Source organism: Haliotis rufescens, unplaced genomic scaffold (assembly GCF_023055435.1).
Source record: "Haliotis rufescens isolate VD_foot unplaced genomic scaffold, xgHalRufe1.0.p SCAF_4, whole genome shotgun sequence".
Classification (NCBI taxonomy): domain Eukaryota; kingdom Metazoa; phylum Mollusca; class Gastropoda; order Lepetellida; family Haliotidae; genus Haliotis; species Haliotis rufescens.
This window is the reverse complement of record NW_025964112.1, coordinates 37,359,281-37,380,224: the sequence shown is the minus strand read 5'-3', so window position 1 is coordinate 37,380,224 and position 20,944 is coordinate 37,359,281. Positions and strand designations below refer to the sequence as shown.

At 39.2% G+C, this 20,944-nt stretch overlaps 1 protein-coding gene across 1 annotated transcript; it reads left to right on the top strand.

Annotated features, from left to right (window-relative positions):
• The first annotated feature begins 3,868 nt into the window (after nt 1-3,868).
• LOC125372425 lies at nt 3,869-19,923 on the top strand. Its single transcript, XM_048382440.1, has 6 exons — nt 3,869-3,969; nt 13,083-13,173; nt 14,745-14,849; nt 16,342-16,365; nt 16,662-16,688; nt 19,719-19,923. Exons 1-6 carry the CDS (start codon nt 3,967-3,969, stop codon nt 19,865-19,867), a joined length of 399 nt encoding a protein of 132 aa, XP_048238397.1. The 5' UTR covers nt 3,869-3,966; the 3' UTR covers nt 19,868-19,923.
• Nucleotides 19,924-20,944: the final 1,021 nt, after the last annotated feature.

Sequence of the window (20,944 nt, the reverse complement as noted above, 5' to 3'; positions counted from 1 at the left end):
AGATACAAATAAGGATGAGATACAAATAAGGATGAGATACAAATAAGGATGAGATACAAATAAGGACAAATGAATGATTAGTTGAAAATGGATGATATCGTGATGTCGATCAGACAGATGTAGACAATGGTGAGTAACGGTAAAAGTTGTAACTCGAGATAATGTAGTACCGCTCTCGGGAAATGGGCAGACAATAGCACAAAAACACTGTATAGTTATAAATCTCCAGAACTAACACCTGGTAACATGTGGCTGAGTGACAGAACAGTTCTTGTTGAGTGGAGAGATAAGACAAACCTTGTCGTAATGCAAACAACTGAAAAAAGCCCTGACAAACATTGCGTTGGTGCAACTGAAAGACGTGGTTATATACATGTATGAAGTAATTGCAGTCAAGGACGATATTAAAGACGGTCATCGAGTCATACAAAATGGCTGGGGGACCTTCATACTTCACAATGGAATTCCTACTACATCTCACAAAACAAACAATGAATTCGGTAAAGATTTGACTGCCATATGTTACCGTTCCCTAAATCCTGCAGGACAATTCTTAACCTGATACTAAAAGAGACACAATACACTCAATATTCATACGTAAGGTGAGGTGAAATGGGGTTTAACGTCGCGTCCAAGATTATTGCACTTACATAGCGACGTGTGTGTGTTTGTCTGGCTGCTTGTACTAGACCGGACTGATGCCGATTTATAGTGCTAGCCCACTGAGATACCATGCCGCAGTTTAACATGAATACCCCACTCCGACACAGTATACTGACTACGAGCCGACCAGTCCTTGTTTTAGTCCCTAAATGCCGAGCGCCAGACAGGGTAACAACAAGTACCATCTTTTAACGTCTTTTGGTTCTGATTAATCATACGGTAGACTCGGTTGCACTATTCCGACTGTATCATATGATCCATTATCAAATTGTGATGATAACAAGTGTTCGCGAAGAGGTGAGCCTATCCTACCACATCTGCGGTCTTGCATGCAAAGGCAGGTCAACTGTTCACCCGCCACAAACACATGCAAAGGCAAGTCAACATTTCACACGGAAACATGTTGCATAAGTGAAAATAGTGAATTGAATAGGACATCATTTTTGTTATATCAAATTTGGAAATGCCCTTCACGTGTCTGTCATAAAACGTTTTGAAAGCTTAACTGGGGTATCACTTTTGAAACCCTGATCAGACAATTTTTGAGCTAAGTTGTCATTATCTGTATAGCATTCAAAAAATTATATTTTTTCATATAATCCGGCTCAGATCCCTTTTCTCTTAAAACGTCGTTAAACCCTTAAACTCGCTCTCTTTAAAATATCCATATTTGTGCAATGGTAAATCTTTATTAAAAATCACTTGAAGTATTGTTGTGAAAAATACATCTAAAAAGGGAGCATTTTTATATCTGATGAATAGACTGCGGCAATTAAAGAAAGCCCTCGTTGTAAAGAGCAGGCATGGTTCACCAGGTCGCAGCCATGAAACCAGCTACATCGATATTATGGGCGTATCACTTGTGATCGTGAAGTACCTGAGTTAACGTGCTGTAAATATGCTTTTTTGGTGCTGAATGACTACAGGTTAAGTATTCGTACAGCGATATTTAACTGTCACTTTCCCCATAAACACAGAGTGTAACAACCACATAGGCCCTCGGTATAAGGTGTGTTTCGGTGGTGTGGTGGAGCAGCATTGGGTTTGTTTGTTGGTTTGTTGTTTAACGCCGCACTCAGCAATATTCCAGCTATATGACGACGGTCTGTAAATAATCGAGTCTGGACAAGACAATCCCGTGACTGATATCATGAGCATCTATCCACCCGATCCCGGTAGTCGCCTCTTACGACAAGCATAGTCGCCTTTTACGGCAAGCATAGTTGCCTTTTACGGCAAGCATAGTCGCCTCTTACGACAAGCATAGTCGCCTCTTACGACAAGCATAGTCGCCTTTTACGGCAAGCATAGTCGCCTCTTACGACAAGCATAGTCGCCTCTTACGGCAAGCATAGTCGCATCTTACGACACGCATAGTCTCCTCTTAAGGCAAGCATAGTCGCCTCTTCCGGCAAGCATAGTCGCCTCTTACGGCAAGCATAGTCGCCTTTTACGGCAAACATAGTCTCCTCTTAAGGCAAGCATAGTCGCCTCTTACGGCAAGCATAGTCGCCTCTTACGGCAAGCATAGAAGCCTCTTACGGCAAGCATAGTCGCCTCTTACGGGAAGCATAGTCGCATCTTACGACAAGCATAGTCTCCTCTTAAGGCAAGCATAGTCGCATCTTACGGCAAGCATAGTCGCCTATAACGGAAAGCATAGTCGCCTCTTACGGCAAGCATAGTCGCCTCTTAAGGCAAGTACGGGTGGTGGGTAGCATATCAGCTTCAAACCACCATAGCATGGATAGGCATGGATTGTTTGACACTAGGCATTTCTTAAAGTTGACGGATGACAATGTAGACATAAGTTATGGATAATAACTTCTTCATTGACTGTTATGGCGACGTTTCGGTATAGATCCTATACCACCCGATCCCGTTAGTCACCTCTTGTACGACAAGCAGAGTCGCCTTTTACGGCAAGATGGGTTGCTGAACACCTATTCTTACCCGAATCTACACGAGTCAAATGAAGTAGGAGCCACGTAAGGGATCGTGAGCGGCCGTAAGGGAATTGACACCACAATCCTCCTCTGTTGAGACTGGGAGATAAATGAGCTCCAACAGTCTACTCGGAATTATGTCGTATTTATTGAAAGCATGACATTGTTTTATCGCTGGCAATATTGTATTTTTTGTTATCTAAAGTTCATGAGGTCAGTTGAAATGGTTCAACGTCGTGTTCAAGTTTATTTCCTTCATATCGGAACGTGTCTGCACTAAGTCCGGAGTATACCGGTTTCATAGAACTAGCTCACTGAGATATAATACCGCAGTTTGACATGACTACCCCACTCAGACACAGTATACTCGCCCCGTGAAGATCCGGGTAGAATTGGTCTTCAGCAACCCATGCTTTCCATTAAGGCGACTATGCTTGTCGTAAGAAGCGACTAACGGGATCGGGTGGTCAGGCTGATGTATGTCATCGATCCCATTTGCGTTGATCGATGCTCATGATATCAATCACAGGATTGTCTGGTCCAGACTCGATTATTTACAGACCGCCGTCATATAGCTGGAATATTGCTGAGTGCGACTAACCACATTTGAATCACGATTTGTGTTGACATTACAGCCTATTTGATCATATGTGTATATACGTTGGGGATTTGGCTGTCACTGAGCTTAGCAGGATATTTGATACAATATGCGTGTCTCTTCCTTGTGTGGTTGGAATGACTGTAAATATTCATATGAAACGATGAGCGAACACAGAAGGGACTAGAAATAGAGCTTGATGGCGTTGAAGTAACTGGTGTCGAGCTCGCCTCAAGGAGCATCCGCTTTCCTTTAAGTCCACATGGAGGAGCACTTACACTCCTTTAAGTGAGTCCTTAAACCTTGAAACAAGCATGCGTCCGTGTTAAAAAATTAACAAATCGATATACTATAAATGGTAATGTTGCTCTCTAAGACATACTGAACATCGTTTGATATTATTAAATCTTAAACTTGTCTAAAACTTTATAGACTTTATAGCGGAACCGTGTAAGCTGGTGTTATTTGAAAGGTTTGGTTTCAAAAGTCAAGATAAACCTTTCACAACTCTTGCACCAGGTCTCTTAAATCAAATGCAATCCAGGTAACTGATATAGGACTGCTGCATGACATTGTGACCAATCACCGAGCAGTACTTGGGGGTTATTTCAGTCTGCTATAAAAGAACAAGAGCAATGACACTGCACCCAGTCACTTTTCTATTGCAGTCACTGGTAGATTCACAGATTCCAGTATGCAGTGTTACTGGTTGTAGTCGGGATAACAGACTATTGGCTATTTGTAACACAAAAACTCAATATGGTATGTATTTGATTTCCATTTCAAAATATTATTAAACCACAATAGATCATTTGAACTTTGTCGCTATCCTTACATTAATATTGTATTTGCTTCTGGGTCTATTTCCTTGTGTTGAAAGCGGGTTGAAGTTGTTGTAAAGAAGGAAGGTTTCAAAAAAGATATGGGAGGTAAATACATGTAAATAACTAAATATGCAACGTCAAAGTCAGATAATAATCAGTCTGGATTAATTGCTTCAAAAGTATTCCATAGGGCGTGTAGGGGCAAAACAGCGGTGAAATCCATATGATTGGCTGGTTGGTTGTTTTTTTTAACCCCGCACTCAGCAATATTCCAGCTATATGACGGGGTAGAATAGGTCTTCAGAAATTTGCTGTAAAAGGTGACTATACTTGTCGTAGGAGGCGACTAACGGGATCGGGTGGTCAGGCCCGCTGACTTGGTTGATGGATGTCATCGATCCCATTTGCGTGGATTAATGCTCCTGATATCAATCACTGGATTGTCTGGTCAAGACTCGATTATTTACAGACCGCCGTCATATAGCTGAAATATTGCCGAGTGCGGCCTTAAACAACAAACAAACAAACAAAACGTAAAATTTGGGGGTAGGACATTTAGGTATAGAAACATGCACCCCCATGGGCATGAATCGTCCTCCCGTTCTTGTTCATCTGTTTCTGTATACACATGAGCAGAAAGTTCTGCTCAGATAAGCAGTCAAAACAAAGTAATTTGGCCAATATCGTTGACTTTAGACTCAGGTATATCGATGATCTGATATCGTTCAATAACCACCAAATAGCCACTTACCGTCCACTGATTTACCCATCTGGGTCGCGTTCCACGAAGTGATCGTAGCGCTACGATTGTCGTAAGTCTATGTTAAAGTATGGGTGTTACTATTGTCTTAGTGCTACGATCGCTTTGTGGAACAGGGCCCTGAACTAGAAATAAAGGAGACCAGTGAGACCGCTTCATCTGTTTCATATTTCGATCTATTCATAAAGATTCAGAGTGACAAACAATTATCCACATTTACCAATTGTGAACTTTTCCCTTCCTGTCAAGCAATATTTCAGGAGTTCCAGCCTTTGGTGTGTACATTTCACAACTTTTGAGGTACAAGCGAGCATGCTCTTTCTGCCAAGATTTCAAAGAGCGTGATACGATTCTTGCTCAAAAGTTGTTTGATCAAGATTACAACATCCAATGTCTCATTAATGCTTTCAAAACGTTTTATAGAAGACATGTGGATGACATTTCAAAATTTGACGCATCATTGACCAAAATGATGTCCGATGCAGACCCGTGAAGATCCGGGGTAGAATAGGTCTTCAGCAACCTATGCTTGCCGTAAAAGGCGACTCTACTTGTCGTAAGAGGCGACTAACGGGATCGGGTGGTCAGGCTCGCTGACTTGATTGATGCATGTCATCGTATCCTAATTGCGTTGATTGATGCTCTGATTGTCTGGTCCACATTCGATAATTTACAGACCGCCGTCATATAGCTGGAATATTGCTGAGTACGGCGTTAAACAACAAACAAAATCAAATAACACGTCCAATTTTAATTCTGAAAACCCCAAAGTCCAGAAACTCTCCGGTCTTTGCCGACTCTCGGTCAAAGGTATTTACAAAATTAAACATGCTGTTTTCATAGGAACATACCAAGGAAGAAAAAATGAAAAAGAATTGTTCAAAAACTCAATATTTACACTATCTAGCCCATGGGCGAGAATATGTTCCTTTACTAAAAACTCATGTTTTTGTTTCGCAAATACATTAAATGTATTTATTCAAGTATCATGACACAAAATTTAACTCATTTTAACTTAATTCAACTATTTTATAGCGATATTGAAATATTTCGCCCATGGGCGAGAAAAGGGTTTGTCCAATGGGCGAGAATATGTTCCTTTACTCAAAACTCATGTTTTTGTTTCGCAAATACATTAAATGTAGTCATTCAAGTATCGTGACACAAAATTTAACTCATTTTAACTTAATTCAACTATTTTATAGCGATGTTGAAATATTTCGCCCATGGGCGAGAAAAAGGTTTGGCCTATGGGTGAGAATATGTTCCTTTACTTAAAACTCATGTTTTGTTTCGCAAATACATTAAATGTAGTCATTGAAGTATCATGACACAAAATTTAACTCATTTTAACTTAATATAACTATTTTATAGCGATATTGAAATATTTCGCCTATGGGCGAGAAAAAGGTTTTGCCCATGGGCGAGAATATTTTCCTTTACTTAAAACTCATGTTTTTGTTTCGCAAATACATTAAATGTAGTAATTCAAGTATCATGACACAAAATTTAACTCATTTTAACTTAATTCAACTATTTTATAGCGATATTGAAATATTTCGCCCATCGGCGAGAAAAAGGTTTTGCCTATGGGCGAGAATATTTTCCTTTACTCAAAACTTATGTTTTTGTTTCGCAAATACATGCAGGTGTTCTTACCATTTTCATGGCACATAATGTAACTCAATTTTACTTAATTCAACTATGTCAAAGGGTTATTGAAATATTTCACCCATGGGCGAGAAAAGGTTTGGCCCATGGGCAGGCGCATGGGCGAAAATATTTCCCTTTGCTCAAAACTTGTGTTTTAGTGTCGCATAAACATAGTTCTTAGAAGTTTCATGTCACATAATTTAACAAATTTTAACTTAATTCAACTATTTTACGGCGTTATTAAAATATGTCGCCCATGTTTTCGTCAGTCCCTTTAAAGCATCAACTAACTGTTTGCAAAGTATACTGTATCATGTGAAATATACTTTATATTATATCATTACATTACTATTTAAAAAGGGCATTTGGTTGGATGTTTCCTTTATAGAAGTTTTACAAATTTCACCTGTTTTACATATTGTAGCGATCTTTAATGAATCCGGCCTAACCTCTCAAAACGTTTTGACAGTTTATGATACGAATTCATGTGCGTGTACTCCAATTCATTGGAGTTATTTTCCACAACATTAAAGTTTAGTTAGTTTCTATTTCATTTCCCATTTCATGTCCCGTTTATACATTACACTGGGCAATTACGTGGCACAAGGTATGCAATATACAGTTACGCGTGCGCGTATTTTTATGGAAAAAACTATTCGTCTTTTATTGCATAACGTCTGGCTGAATATCTTACATTCTAACGAAATCTCGAAATAATTATTTAATTATATGCGGTGTCGAACTGACCAGTGGGAATTATGTTTCAATGCGATTGAGGAAAACGTGAGTGAATATTGTGACACTAAAGCAACTTTTAACTGCATTGTCACTTTTGGTATGAAAATGGTAATAGTTAAGAAAAACGCAACAGCCTTCTTATGATAATTCTCATATTCTCATTAGTACGTTGTGTCTAATTATAGTGTCGGCCTTATTTACAGGTGATTCTACAATACTTGCTCTCGGTCAATTACAATCTGCCACACCACACGTGAATAAACAGTTATGCAGGTGTTGCTGTGGGCAAATATCTAGCCTGTACATGTATATTTTTTGTGGATACATGTATTACATATTTTCGTTGATATGTGGATATATTAAGCACAAAGACACAAAAAGTTTATGAAAGATGAATTGGTGCCTTGATATATATATCCAACGAGAACGAATCTTGTATTTTCTCCGCGATCCTGATGTGTATCATCGTTTAATTGGTCATTCATTAAAAGTATGTTGTGAGGCGATATCAAAGGAGCCGCTCAATTTACACAGTGTCGTCCGTTCTCGCGTGAACTACCACCCCACCCTGTCAGTAAGAGTTATGTAATCGGTACACAAATAATTTGATGCGATGTCAGTGTGTTGTAGACTGTCGTAGGGTTCACGTATCTATTGCAAGTTTTAGTACTCATACACTTTCTCTTTTTGTGTTGATATGATTTCTATTTTCGTACATGTTATGATTTCATTTTTATCTTTGGCTGCTATGTTTTTATATGTTCGAGTAGCTGTCTGTCCCTCATAAATTGACATAGTTCTGCCTCGCTATTGCATCTCTTGACTACAAGAGATCTACAGCATATAGCGGATCTAACTGCAATTCGTGTTTTAACCAAGCGGGTTTGACATTCCAGTAACTGGGTTCAGGTTGATTGCAAGATATGCATACCTCGTCATAGTGATTGTTGTGAATTCCTCAAAATTCTGTTTGTTTGTTAGTTGTAAAACGCCGCACTTAGCAATATTTCAGCTGTATGACGGCGGTCTGTAAATAATCGAGTCTGGACCAGACAATCCAGTGATTGAAATCATGTGCATCGATCCACGCAATTGGGATACGATGACATGCATCAACCAAGTCAGCGAGCCTGATCACCCGATCCCGGTAGTCGCCATGTTTTGTTTCACTGCGTATTATATGATGATATCAGGGCAACTCTTTTTAATGAATGTATTGCTACCTGATATCGACAAACTTTGTTTTATTTTCAGTGACTCCAGTGTGTGTTTTATACTTGCCAAAGTCTGCTTTTTAATTCTTAATCGTAGAAAACATCTTTTATATCGATAACTTTTTACTATATCATCTTTATATCATTTATGTATAAATTCTGTGATAATTCGTCTCTCATAATTCTATTGAATGGTTCTGTACATTTTATCTATGTCAGGTTGTATAGAGCTGTTTTATGTATGTACAGGAGTGAGACGTTAATAAACTATTGTCTGTCTGTCTGTCTGTGTAGGTTTGTTAAATATGATTTTTTTAATTCCTTTTATTTCAATATGTAAAAACATAATTATGCGCTTAAAAACAGAGCTGACTTGATGGGATGATTAGGAGCTACGGCTCATTGCATTTTTGGTTACAGTCTGTCTCACTAAAGTGGACATGTGCAGGTGAACGCTGTTCAATAAGTATCTGAAATGCCCCAAAATGTGAACTCCAAACAATAATAACCTGAGACGTAATTCAAACTCCTTCCACACTGACACCGCATCAAATATATTTGTGTACCGATTACATAACTATTTTTGACAGGGTGGAATGGTAGTTCACCGGACGACACTGTGTATATTGGGCGGCTCCTTTGATATCTCCTTCAAATATACTTTTATTGAATGACCCCATTAAACGATGATACACATCTCGATGAATATTTCAAGGCACTAATTCATCTTTCATAAACATTTTTTTGTCTTTGTGCTTAAAATATCCACATATCAACGAAAATTTGTAAGACATGTATCCACAAAATAAATATACATTTTCAGGCTAGGTATTTGCCCACAGCAACACCTGCATAACTGTTTATTCACGCGTGGTGTGGTAGATCGTAATTGACCGAGAGCAGGTATTGTAGAATCACCTGTAAATAAGGCCGACACTATAATTAGATACAACGTCCTAATGAGAATATGAGAATTATCATAAGAAGGCTGTTGTTTTTTCTGAACTGTTACCATTTTCATACCAAAAGTGACAATGCATTTAAAAGTTGCTTTAGTGTTATAATATTCACTCAAGTTTTCCTCAATCGCCTGTAAACATAATTCCCATTGGTCAGTTCGACACCGCATATAATGAAATAATTATTTCGAGATTTCGTTAGAATGTAAGATATCCAGCCAGACGTTATGCAATGAAAGAGGAATCGTTTTTTGTTGCCATTAAAATACGCGCACGTGTACCTGTATATTGCATACTTAGTGTCACTTACTTTCCCAGTGTGATGTTTCAACGAGACATAAAATGGGAAATGAAAAAGAAACTAACTAAACTTTAATGTGTTGGAAAATGTCGCCAAGGAATTGGCGTATCGTTGCAATATGTAAAAAAGGTGAAATTTGTAAAACTTCTGTAAAGGAAACATCCAACCAAAGGCCCTTTTAAATAGTAATGTAATGATATAATATAAAGTATATTTCACATGATACAATATACTCTGTACACAATTAGTTAATTATTCAAAGGGACTGACGAAAACATAGGCGAAATATTCTAATAGTTGAATTAAGTTAAAATGAGTTAAATTTTGTGTCATGATACTTGAATGAATACATTTAATGTATTTGCGAAACAAAAACATGAGTTTTAAGTAAAGGAACATATTCTCGCCCATAGGCAAAACCTTTTTCTCGCCCATGGGCGAAATATTTCAATATCGCTATAAAATAGTTATAGTAAGTTAAAATGAGTTAAATTTTGTGTCATGATACTTGAATGACTACATTTAATGTATTTGCGAAACAAAAACATGAGTTTTAAGTAAAGGAACATATTCTCGCCCATGGGCCAAACCCTTTTCTCGCCCATGGGCGAAATATTTCAATATCGAAACAAATAGTTGAATTAAGTTAAAATGAGTTAAATTTTGTGTCATGATACTTGAATAAATACATTTAATGTATTTGCGAAACAAAAACATGTGTTTTAAGTAAAGGAACGTATTCTCGCCCATGGGCCTGCCCATGGGCCTACCCATGGGCCAGTCTTCGCCCATGGGCAGGCCCATGGGCGAGATAGTGTAAATATTGAGTTTTTGAACAATTTTTTTTCATTTTTCTTCCTTGGTATGTTCCCATGAAAACGGCATGTTTAATTTTGTAAATACCTTTGACCGAGAGTCGGCAAAGACCGTAGAGTTTCTGGACTTTTGGGTTTCCAGAATTAAAATGGGACGTGTTAAATTCAAATTTGACAATTGTATATGTCTTGGAGAACCTGAAGTACCCTTTTTAGTGCAATATGTTACAGATGAGTTGACATGTAATGTATGACTACGACCACGTTTTGTAAATGGGTGCACGTTACTCTTGGGACAGAGTTTGCCTGTAACATTAGCAGACATTCCCTGACAGTGGTCATCCGTGTTACCCAGCATCCCCCAAACCTACAAATTGAGCTGACATCGTTGTTTTGTGCACACCAAATATTCATAGTCTGTCTCACAGTCCTTGAACCACATTATTTTCCCTTACGCCCATCCCTTACTGTAATGATAGAGCCCTAATAAAGTAAGTCTAGATTTTCCACAGGTTCTGAAACTCCCATCTCAGCGGGCCTCTTTCAATTTAAATTGAGTTGTTTGTTTCTGTCTAAATTATATATTGTCAGAGACCAAGAGCTAGTTTACAAATATTTCCTGTAATCACATCTATCTGTTACGTGAATGGAAGTGTGCTATGTCCTGATTGGTTGAAAACAAAAACGAACTTCTACTCGGAAAAAATAACATTTGAATGCTGTCTGTTTGAAAGCTGTAATTTCCGGGCCTCAAATCCTTAATAATAACCGCAAACCTGAAAATAAATGACGGTTTTTTTCATGAATATGACAAAGTTGCAGCTTGTCTTGTAATTGAACTGTTCTGTTACCGAATCTCAAACGGTACTACTGCTATTTTGTTATTTAAATCTTTCGTTATAACAGTTTATAACAATATACTTCCATCATACAAAAGAAAATAATGCAACATGACATCCGATTTAAGTTTGAACAGGAAGTAACAAGAAACAACGGATTTATCAAAGCCTTGCTCTAGGTTTTTAAAAGGATTTGAACAAATGTGAGAAATTTCATGATTAGGCTATGCTTGGATATCAAATATATAGTCATAATTAAAGAGTCACTAGGTAGAGAGACCTAGGTTGGTCCCTATTCACGGATAATGTTTCATCCTGAGAATGGAATTCCATTGTGTATTCAGTTAACAGTATGACTGAAAAGTGTGTATCATTTTAAACAGGTAGGTACACTGACTTCATGTGTTATACGAGTTTAGGATAAATGTAAATCCTACTAAAAAGATGGAAACGGTTTTTGATCGATGATGAATTCAATACACTGATATAGTTTCTTGTGAACTCGATCAGTTAATCAGGGCATGTTGTATAATGATGTTCCTTAGCTGGATTCTAAAATATGTTTTGTTTTGACACCTATGAAAATGATTAATTTTCAAACTTTGTCGGAATACCTGTGTCGCCAGCGGGTGTATGATTTAAGGATGTGTGTTAGTCGACCCTGGCTATGGCAATTCATGACAGAATGGTACACAATTAACTGCCCACAGTCTCCAGATATGTTTTTCATCCTTAAATGCACAGAAAATAATATAGATCATAGTGTGTTACAGTATACTACTCATAACGATATCGTTGTTCATGTTTAAGTAATTTGATAACCATTTGATGAGAAAAACTATTAAAACAAACAGGAGAAACCAACATAAACTGCTGGGAAAAACCCGTCTCAATGAAAAATATTGTAAAATCATAATGAATCTCTCAAACGCAACCATGCTGAAAACATTCGCCCAAATTCGCCCGTTAGTCGCTTCCTACGACAAGCATAGTCACCTTTTACGATAAGCATGGGTTGCTGAAGACCTATTGTCAAAGATAGGCGTGGTTCTGGACATATCGGACTTCAAGGAGTAGCGAAGCAGGCGATTAAATCATGATAGTTTATTGTAGAGACTTTTTACCGTGGAGGGGTGTTAATTTACAATGCCAGTTGCTATTCCGCTTCAGTTAACATTAACGTCATTCTTAAAGTATGCCCCTGAATCGGTTATGATTGGGCCAATCCTCCTCTCTAGGCATTCGACATACCACTTCATTGGTCTTGGCATCTAATTTAAGACCTCATGAGTCAAATCAGTGTACACAGCTGGTACACATAAAATAAAATCGTGTTTTTTAAATTAATGTATGACCATACATACTCATAACCTTAGTGCTAAATATTTGGTTAGTTTGTCAATTTTTAGAAGTCAAAAAGTAAATATCAACATTGAAAAATTGGCATCCGTGTACCATGTAGACATTTCATAGCATCCAGGGTACTGCACTGCGGCATCCGGCGAATTTGACTTAGGATGAACCAGGGAAAAACGCCCTTCTTTACTTTCACACATTGCTGGAATATTGCTAAAAGCGTCATAAAACCATACTCACACACTCACACACTCACACACTCACACACTAGCTTAAAACAACCGACTTGAATTGCATTTCTTGTTTTCTCTATCGGATCAAATTCAGGAAGGTGTAAGTAGGAATTTATAAATAATTATGAATGAGGTAACATTCATTGAACAATGGAGACAGATGTTTTAACTGATTTTTTTCAGAAGGTATACAGTCGAATGCAAATGATCATACAAGCAGCCGTTTTCTTTTCTGTCGGACTGACTGCGGCATGGGACAAAGAAGATGAACCCGGTAACTTCATTGGAATGTCATATGAAGCAATTTATATTATCTACGTCTTTAAACAACGTTACTACGTAATGGAGACATCCTGTGAAGATCCGGGGTAGAATAGGTCTACAGCAACCCATGCGTGTGGCAGGAGGCGACTATGCTTGTCGTAAGAGGCAACGAACGGGATCAGTTGGTCAGGCTCGCTGACTCGGGTGATGCATGTCATCGTATCCCAATTGCGTAGATTGATGTTCATGATATCAATCACTGGGTTGTCTGTTTCAGACTGGATTATTTACAGACCGCCGTCATGTAGATGGAATGTTGCTGTGCGGCGTTAAATAACAAATAAACAAACGTAATCCGTGGAGTCGATAGAAGCAGCAGGGTGAACATGTTGTTTGTGGGCCAGTCGATGTGGCGCATAGATGATTTTTCATTGTTATGTTGAGCACTGACTAGTACCGTATACTGATGTAGTGTCAATCTCTACGTACATGCACACGTTCGCGCACTCGCACACGCACACGCACACGAACGTACGCACCAGTCACACATAAGTATTTTGTTTCTGAAACCCATTCGCATGTGTGTGCGTGAGTGTGGTGTTCTCCATCTTCAAGAGGCAAGGGAGTCCACATTCTATAAAAGTCCACTTTCCACCCTTGCCAAACTAGCCTTGAATTTCGTAGCTCGATCGTAGCGCCAGCAGTGGCTATTAAGAGTTATATCCCTTCTATGTCCCTCCTACTGACCAATCAGATTCCATCTCTCATATCACTTGTATTTGCTTCAAACAAAATGTCGGCGCCCAGTCAAGACGATCTGATCGATAATCAAGACCTCTATTGTAGTAAAACGGGTCCTACCGCGCGAAGTGCATCAAATTATTTGAGCACCTTGATTAAAAACATGAAAAGATTTGGAAAATATATGTCGACGTCCAGTTGACGTTACACAAGCTCAGCAAATTCTGCAGTCGCTCGAAATCTGTACGTTGAATTCCATGTTTTGTACGAACGGGCTGTCTCGTTCGTTTCGCGATTTTGATTGGACTATGCATGAACTCGTTAGTCCAGCCAAAATGTAACTCCGGACTTCAGCCTAGTTCGGCAAGGGTGGAAACTGGACTCTTACAGTCATTTAACTCGCTTGCCTCGGAAGATGGGCGTTCTCTTGTCGTGCACTTCGTCAGAAGGACTGTACAAGCAAACTGTGGTCAGTATATATGCACCCTGATGTTATGGGAAGAGAGAACGTCTGGAGATAACGTGGTCAATGCGGCACTTGATGTGCATCTTGTAGCAAAAGATGTCTTATTTTACGAACACACACAAGATGATATATAGCACGTAGATACAACTGACAAAGATGCGACATGGATTAACAATTCCCTCCGAAGCCTAACACGGAATTTACACACACACCTCCATCACCACAAAAAAATAAAATTGTGTACATCTTTTTTGGATTCGGGCGTTCATCTCAAACATCGATCCAACTCGCAATTGCGTGGAGCCCATTCCTTCTTTAATCGCCTTCCAAATAAGATAATTACATGTGCAAAAATCCTGTTGCTGCAACAACAGCTGATGTACACCTTGACCTGGCCGCTGAGGACCTGTATCTCGTCACTGACCCTCCAGTACCCAGGGAGAGGAGAGAAGCTGACGATTTGGAACTGGGTTCAGGGGGTAAGTGTAACACTCGTATTAAACATACTTCGGCTCATGTAACGGACAGTGAATATACGGGAAGAAAGAGAGATAAATAAACTTAAGATGTAAGTTATCTTATCATCCAAAACTGATGTCATTGGTTACCATGACGTCACAATCAAATGACATCGCTAGTGGCTCTGCTACTGAAGCTGTTAGCAGTACTTTTTACGCTTCAGACACTGCTTATTACTGTCTACAAACTGAAAAAGATGGAGGTGAGGTGAAATGGGGTTTAACGTCGCGTCCAAGATTATTGCACTTATATAGCGACGTGCATGTACGTGTGTGTGTTTGTGTGGCTGCTTGTACTAGTCCGGACTGATGCCGGTTTATAGTGCTAGCTCACTGAGATACCATGCCGCACTTTAACATGAATACCCCACTCAGACACAGTATACTGACTCCGAGCCGACCAGTCCTTGCTTTAGCCCCTTAATGCCGAGCGCCAGACAGGGTAACAACAAGTACCATCTCTTAACGTCTTTTGGTATGACGCGGTCGGGAATGGAACCCCGGACCTTCCGCTCTCCGGGCGGACGCTCTATCACTAGACCAAGGAGGCGGTCGAAAAAGTTGGAAGAATGATGTTGGATGATAAATAAAATCTCACCCTCGTGTCTTTTGATATCAAATATATCAACACTCGTTGAGAAGAGTTGATAAAAGCCTCGGAGGTTTCACTTGTATCACCTCGTGTTGATATATTTGAGATCAAAAGACACGAGGGTGAGATTTTATTTATCATCAAAATCTGGCTTCCACAGGAGATATCGCTTCGGCGAGATCTCCTAGGATATATCGCTACAATGAAATACATCGCAATGCCTTGCAAACCATTGTGACATCATAGTAACACATGACGTCATAGTCAAATGACATCACTTACCCCGCTGTTACGGATGCTGGCAAGCTGTATTTCTTACACTCAAGATCCTAGTTATTACTTCCTTTTGCAAACTGAACAAATGGCAGAATGATTTTAGATGATAAATAGAATCTCACCCTCGTAATATACATATGAAATATATCAACACAAGTCGATTAAATCTTAAAACTTCAAGGTAAGCCTCGGAGTCTTAAACTTTTATCGACTTTTTCTATGTGTGATTAATATATGTGTTTTAAAGACACACTTGAACAGAAACAGCGCAAAAAAAAATTGAAACGTCTGAATAAGCTGCAAGTTTTTAGAAACGTGAACTCGTCTACACGTACTCCCCGTTACTATATTTCTACTTTTAGCTGTTGTGTTTTTTTCTGCGGAAACAACTAGAATATATTATGGTTCTTGAAGTCTCTGTCCAAAGTCACTTTGTCGTAAAAAATATTTCAAAATAATAGTTATTAGGTTCTATGTTCTTAGACATATGCTCGTCTCATAGAACATGGGATGTATGTGTAGAAAAGAAAACATTTTTTCATTACATAACTTGACATTTCAACAAACCGTTTTATTTTGCAACAGATGAGTTAACGACACAAGCTCCAAGTAAGTACATCGGCTATCGTTAAACTTTACAAGTGAGTGAGTTGAGGATAAAGCCAGCTTGAGTAGCACCTATGTTTTAATGACACAATTGAACATACATAACAAAATTAGAATCGAAACGCAAAGACATGCTTGGTTTTCATGGTCTGTCACCATAATTGCACTTGAATGTTTCAGCTTTCCTTGCACAGTCGCAAGACTTAATAACATGCTTTCAGTTCAGCTAGATGTAGACTAAGAAAGAAAGTTTTCAATGGATAATTTGGTATTTCACTAAAACGCATGTCATTCAACAGGTTATCCAACGCAGCCTCCAATCACAGGTGAGTACATCATTTACCTTTAAGTTATTCACGTAAGTTAGTTATCTGAACGACCACTGCATCGAGTTTATGTGCAGTGTGTTGAGAAGTTCAGCAACCCTGCAGAGTCCTTCGCTTGGATGAGGTCGGCTGGCCTGAAAAGTGAAACAGCAGGCTTTTTGTTTGCTGCTCAGGATCAGTCACTTCCCACTCGAAACCGTCAATGAGTGATTTTGCATCAAAATGTAAAAATGAAATGTAGATTATGTAATGAATTTAGTGAGACTGTCCAACACATTGTCATTGGATACCTAGCTTTTGCACAAACACAGTATCTTAAGCGACATGATGGAGTGACTCGATCATTTTATTACCGTCTTCGCCATGCTTGTGGTTTTGGCACAGAGGTCCATCCATGGTACGACCCAGAATATGTAGAGGGCGTCATGGAAAATGATAAATACAAAATTCTTTGGAATAGGCCCGTACACAGCCTCAGACGTATCCAGGCCGACAAACCTGATCTTGTCCTTTTTTGATAAATCCAATAAAATCATTTATATCATTGAATTTTCTGTCCCTTTTCACACTTATGTGATTGACAAGATTGAGGAAAAACATGGCAAATCGAAATGTCGCGCTTGCATTCCAAGTACCAAGTTGTCCGACTCCCCATTGTTCTCGGTGCCTTAGGTTTGGTACCTCCCAAACTCCTGACTGCCATTGGGAGAGTACCCGGTTTGCTACCAGGAATACAGCCCTTCTGACAATCTGGGTAATGCATAAGGCTGCAGTGCTGGGGAGTCTTCACATTCTCCGAAAAGTTCTCAGTGGGCTTGACTAGGCAGCGCTTCCTGGGAGAAGTCCCATTCGCTGTCTGGGCTGCGTGTAGAGGGGACAGGGCCCTGAGCTGATGATGAGCCTAACCAGCCTGACTGTGCCAGGATCACCCAAACCCTCTTTGCATGCATTTATTATTTTAATCTGTAAATAATAATAATAATAATAATAATAATAATAATAATAAAATTGTATTCATCATCATCATCATCATCATCACCAGGAATTCATACTGGTTATAGTGAAGGGACGACACTTACTTTGAACTGCAGCGTATCCTGGTATAGTTAAGGGGCGAAACTTACGGTAACTGTAGCGCCTTATTCGACTGAGCGAACCGTTATCCAAACGTGCAGCATCAACGTATTTTGGTAACTGTGAAATCGACTCGTCACGCTGCGGCCACCATTGTCAAGGTTACGTCACTTATATTTAACGTAGAAATTACAACATCTGAGTTGCTCTTTAATAAAGATACGGTGCTTCGAAATGGGGTTTAACGTCGCGTTTAAGATTATTGCACTTATATAGCAACGTGTGTGTGGCTGATTTTGCTAGTCCAGACTAATGTCGGTTTTATTGTGCTGGCCCTATGACATACCATGCCGCAGTTTACCATGAATACCCAACAGTATACTGACTCCGAGCCGACTAGCTTTTTTTCCCTCTTAATGCCTAGCGCCAGGCAGGGTTACAACAAGTACAATCTTTTAACGTCTTTTGGTATGACGCGGCCAGGGCTCGAACCGTGGTCTTTCCGCTCTCCGGGAGACGCTCAAGTAAACAAACAAAATAAGCAAGCTAGGAGAAAAGTATTGGGCGTCACACCAGTCATCTACCCGTGAAGATTCCGGGGTAGAATATGTCTTCAGCAACCTATACTTGCCGTAAAAGGTGACTATGCTTGTCGTAAAAGGCGACTAACGGGATCGGGTGGTCAGGCTCGCTGACTTGGTTCATGCATGTCATCGATCCCAATTGCGTGAATCGATGCTCATGATATTAATCACTGGATTGTCTGGTCCAGACTCGATTATTTACAGACCGCCGTCATATAGCTGGAATATTGCTGAGTGCGGCGTAAAACAACCAACCAACCAACCACAACAGTCATCACTTGTTTGTAAACACGACGGTCGCGGTTGCGAGTTCAACACCATGCATGGTTGAGAACCGCCAAGCACAGTGGAGAGCCGTGACTTGTGGCAGTGGTGGCATAGAGAGCTCCGCGAACGGGCCATCAGTGTGAGGAGCTTGTCCAATACTACAGAAAACACTGACAGACTATTTTTCAGTAGATGAAGCAAGTTGTTAAGACAGTAGCACTTGCATTTACACGAGGAGACTTGTGTCGTTGATGTAATAAATTCAGTGGGTAATGTCTCTGTTGTAATGTATAAATAGGAAAATTATTATTATTTTTGCAATGTCATCAATTATAAATTAAGGAATCAATGAATAAACAACATAACAATATAAAAACTTTGTTTTAATGATTTTATAACAAGGTACACACGGTTATTATCTATCGTGAAGACGTTTAATTTCGTTAATCCGACATACTCGTTAATCCGACACAATCATGTGCAACCAACGATGTCGGATTAACGAGACTAGAAAAATTTCAACGACACTGTCATTTCAACCCTCACTCTAATGTCTCGGGTAAATATGGACATGACATAAAATAACAAATAATAACCTCTAATTGACAGGAATATTTTATTAAAGAAGGTATACTGAATAATAACTAGGTAGCAGATATGATTAACTGGATCGAAATGTCTGGTATTGAGACATATGGCACAGATTCCAACATATGGAGATTCGTAAGAGTAGATATGACGGGTGGTCAGGCTCGCTGATTTGGTTGATGCATGTCATCGTATCCCAAATGCTCACGATGTCAGTCACTGGATTGTCTGGTCCATACTCGATTATTTACAGACTGCCGTTATATAGCTGGAATATCGCTGAGTGCTGCGTTAAGCAACAAACAAACGTTCAAGACCTTAGCAAATCTTTCAAAACGTTTGATGGTTGATGTCAATCGCTGGATTGTCTGGTCTTGACTCGATTATTTACAGATCGCCGTCCTATAGCTGGAATATTGCTGCGTACGTCGTTACACAACAAACAAACAAACAAACAAACCTACAACCATTTGGATATGTAAATATTAATCACCATTACCTGATAATTTATTTGCAGAAGGGGCCGTCTACACTTTTACAGTGGATTTCAAAATTACCAACATGAATCTCACAGACTTCAATGACACTATGGAACAGAGCTTTATAGATGTGGTATGTTCAGAGAGATCCAGTTCACATCCTCTCCTGAAAAGTAGGGTATCATGAAATGTAATGTATTATGATCGGTCGTCAGAAGAAAGATCAGCTTTGAATAATGACTGGCCAAGATGGACCATTTGAGGAACCACACTCTAGGGGTGACTATTGGTCTGGAAATCACTATTGCGATAACTATTGATATTGCAAGCAACTATTGCGATAACTATTGATATTGCAAGCAACTATTGTGATAAATATCGATAGTTTTCAGTGTGTCATTTTAGACGGATTTTAGAGTTGAATTAAACCTTGGAACTGAAGTTTCCTTTGAATGTGATAACCATAACAAATAAAAAGTAAAGTTTGAGATAATTATGACTGATTTTTTTTCTTTATCCTAATAATTTAAGAAAAAGAAACTTCCACATTACCATGTGTAAATTACTACGACTCAAAACAAAATTGGAACAGCATTGCATGTATTTTATTGATATAGTAAATACAATCGAAACTATCGCTATTTCTAACTGAAATCGATACTATTGATCGGAAACTGATTAAAGAATCGATTTATTGACTTTAAGTGCTTACCAAAAGCAATATATCGATATTTCAATTGATCGTGACACCCCTACCACACTCCCAAACTCTCAAGACCCCCGAAACGTTACACGTGGACCATGTAATTCCTACGTGAAGGTGGGTAGGGGGGTCACTGATTTTGTACACTTCGGTGAAAGGTCGTCAAATCTCTTAGAGGCATTAGTATTGTTGCCTTTCATTATCCGAAGTAACACACAGGCTGTCTTCTCCTGCTTCAATGCAGTACTTGTGATCATTTGGAATGTGTCGCCTACAACGTGATGAACGCCGGATATGTTCAACGTGTCTTTGTCTGTGATTTGCAGACCTTGGAACAGCTTTATCCAGACGTAGTAACGTTGGTTGGTTAGTTGGTTTGTTGTTTAACGCCGCACTCAGCAATGTTCGAACTATATGAGGGCGGTCTGTAAATAATCGAGTCTGGACCAGACAATCCAGTGATTGACAGCATGAGCATCGATCCACGCAATTGGGATCGATGACATGTATCAACCAAGTCAGCGAGCCTGACCACCCGATCCCATTAGTCGCCTTTTACGA

What these genes read in the sequence shown, in the direction of transcription:
- LOC125372425 (XM_048382440.1), top strand. An exon ending in GGACAAAGAAGATGAACCCG is followed by an intron (nt 13,174 to 14,744) that starts GTAACTTCATTG and finishes CTGCAACAACAG; the next exon opens with CTGATGTACACCTTGACCTG. An exon ending in TTTGGAACTGGGTTCAGGGG is followed by an intron (nt 14,850 to 16,341) that starts GTAAGTGTAACA and finishes ATTTTGCAACAG; the next exon opens with ATGAGTTAACGACACAAGCT.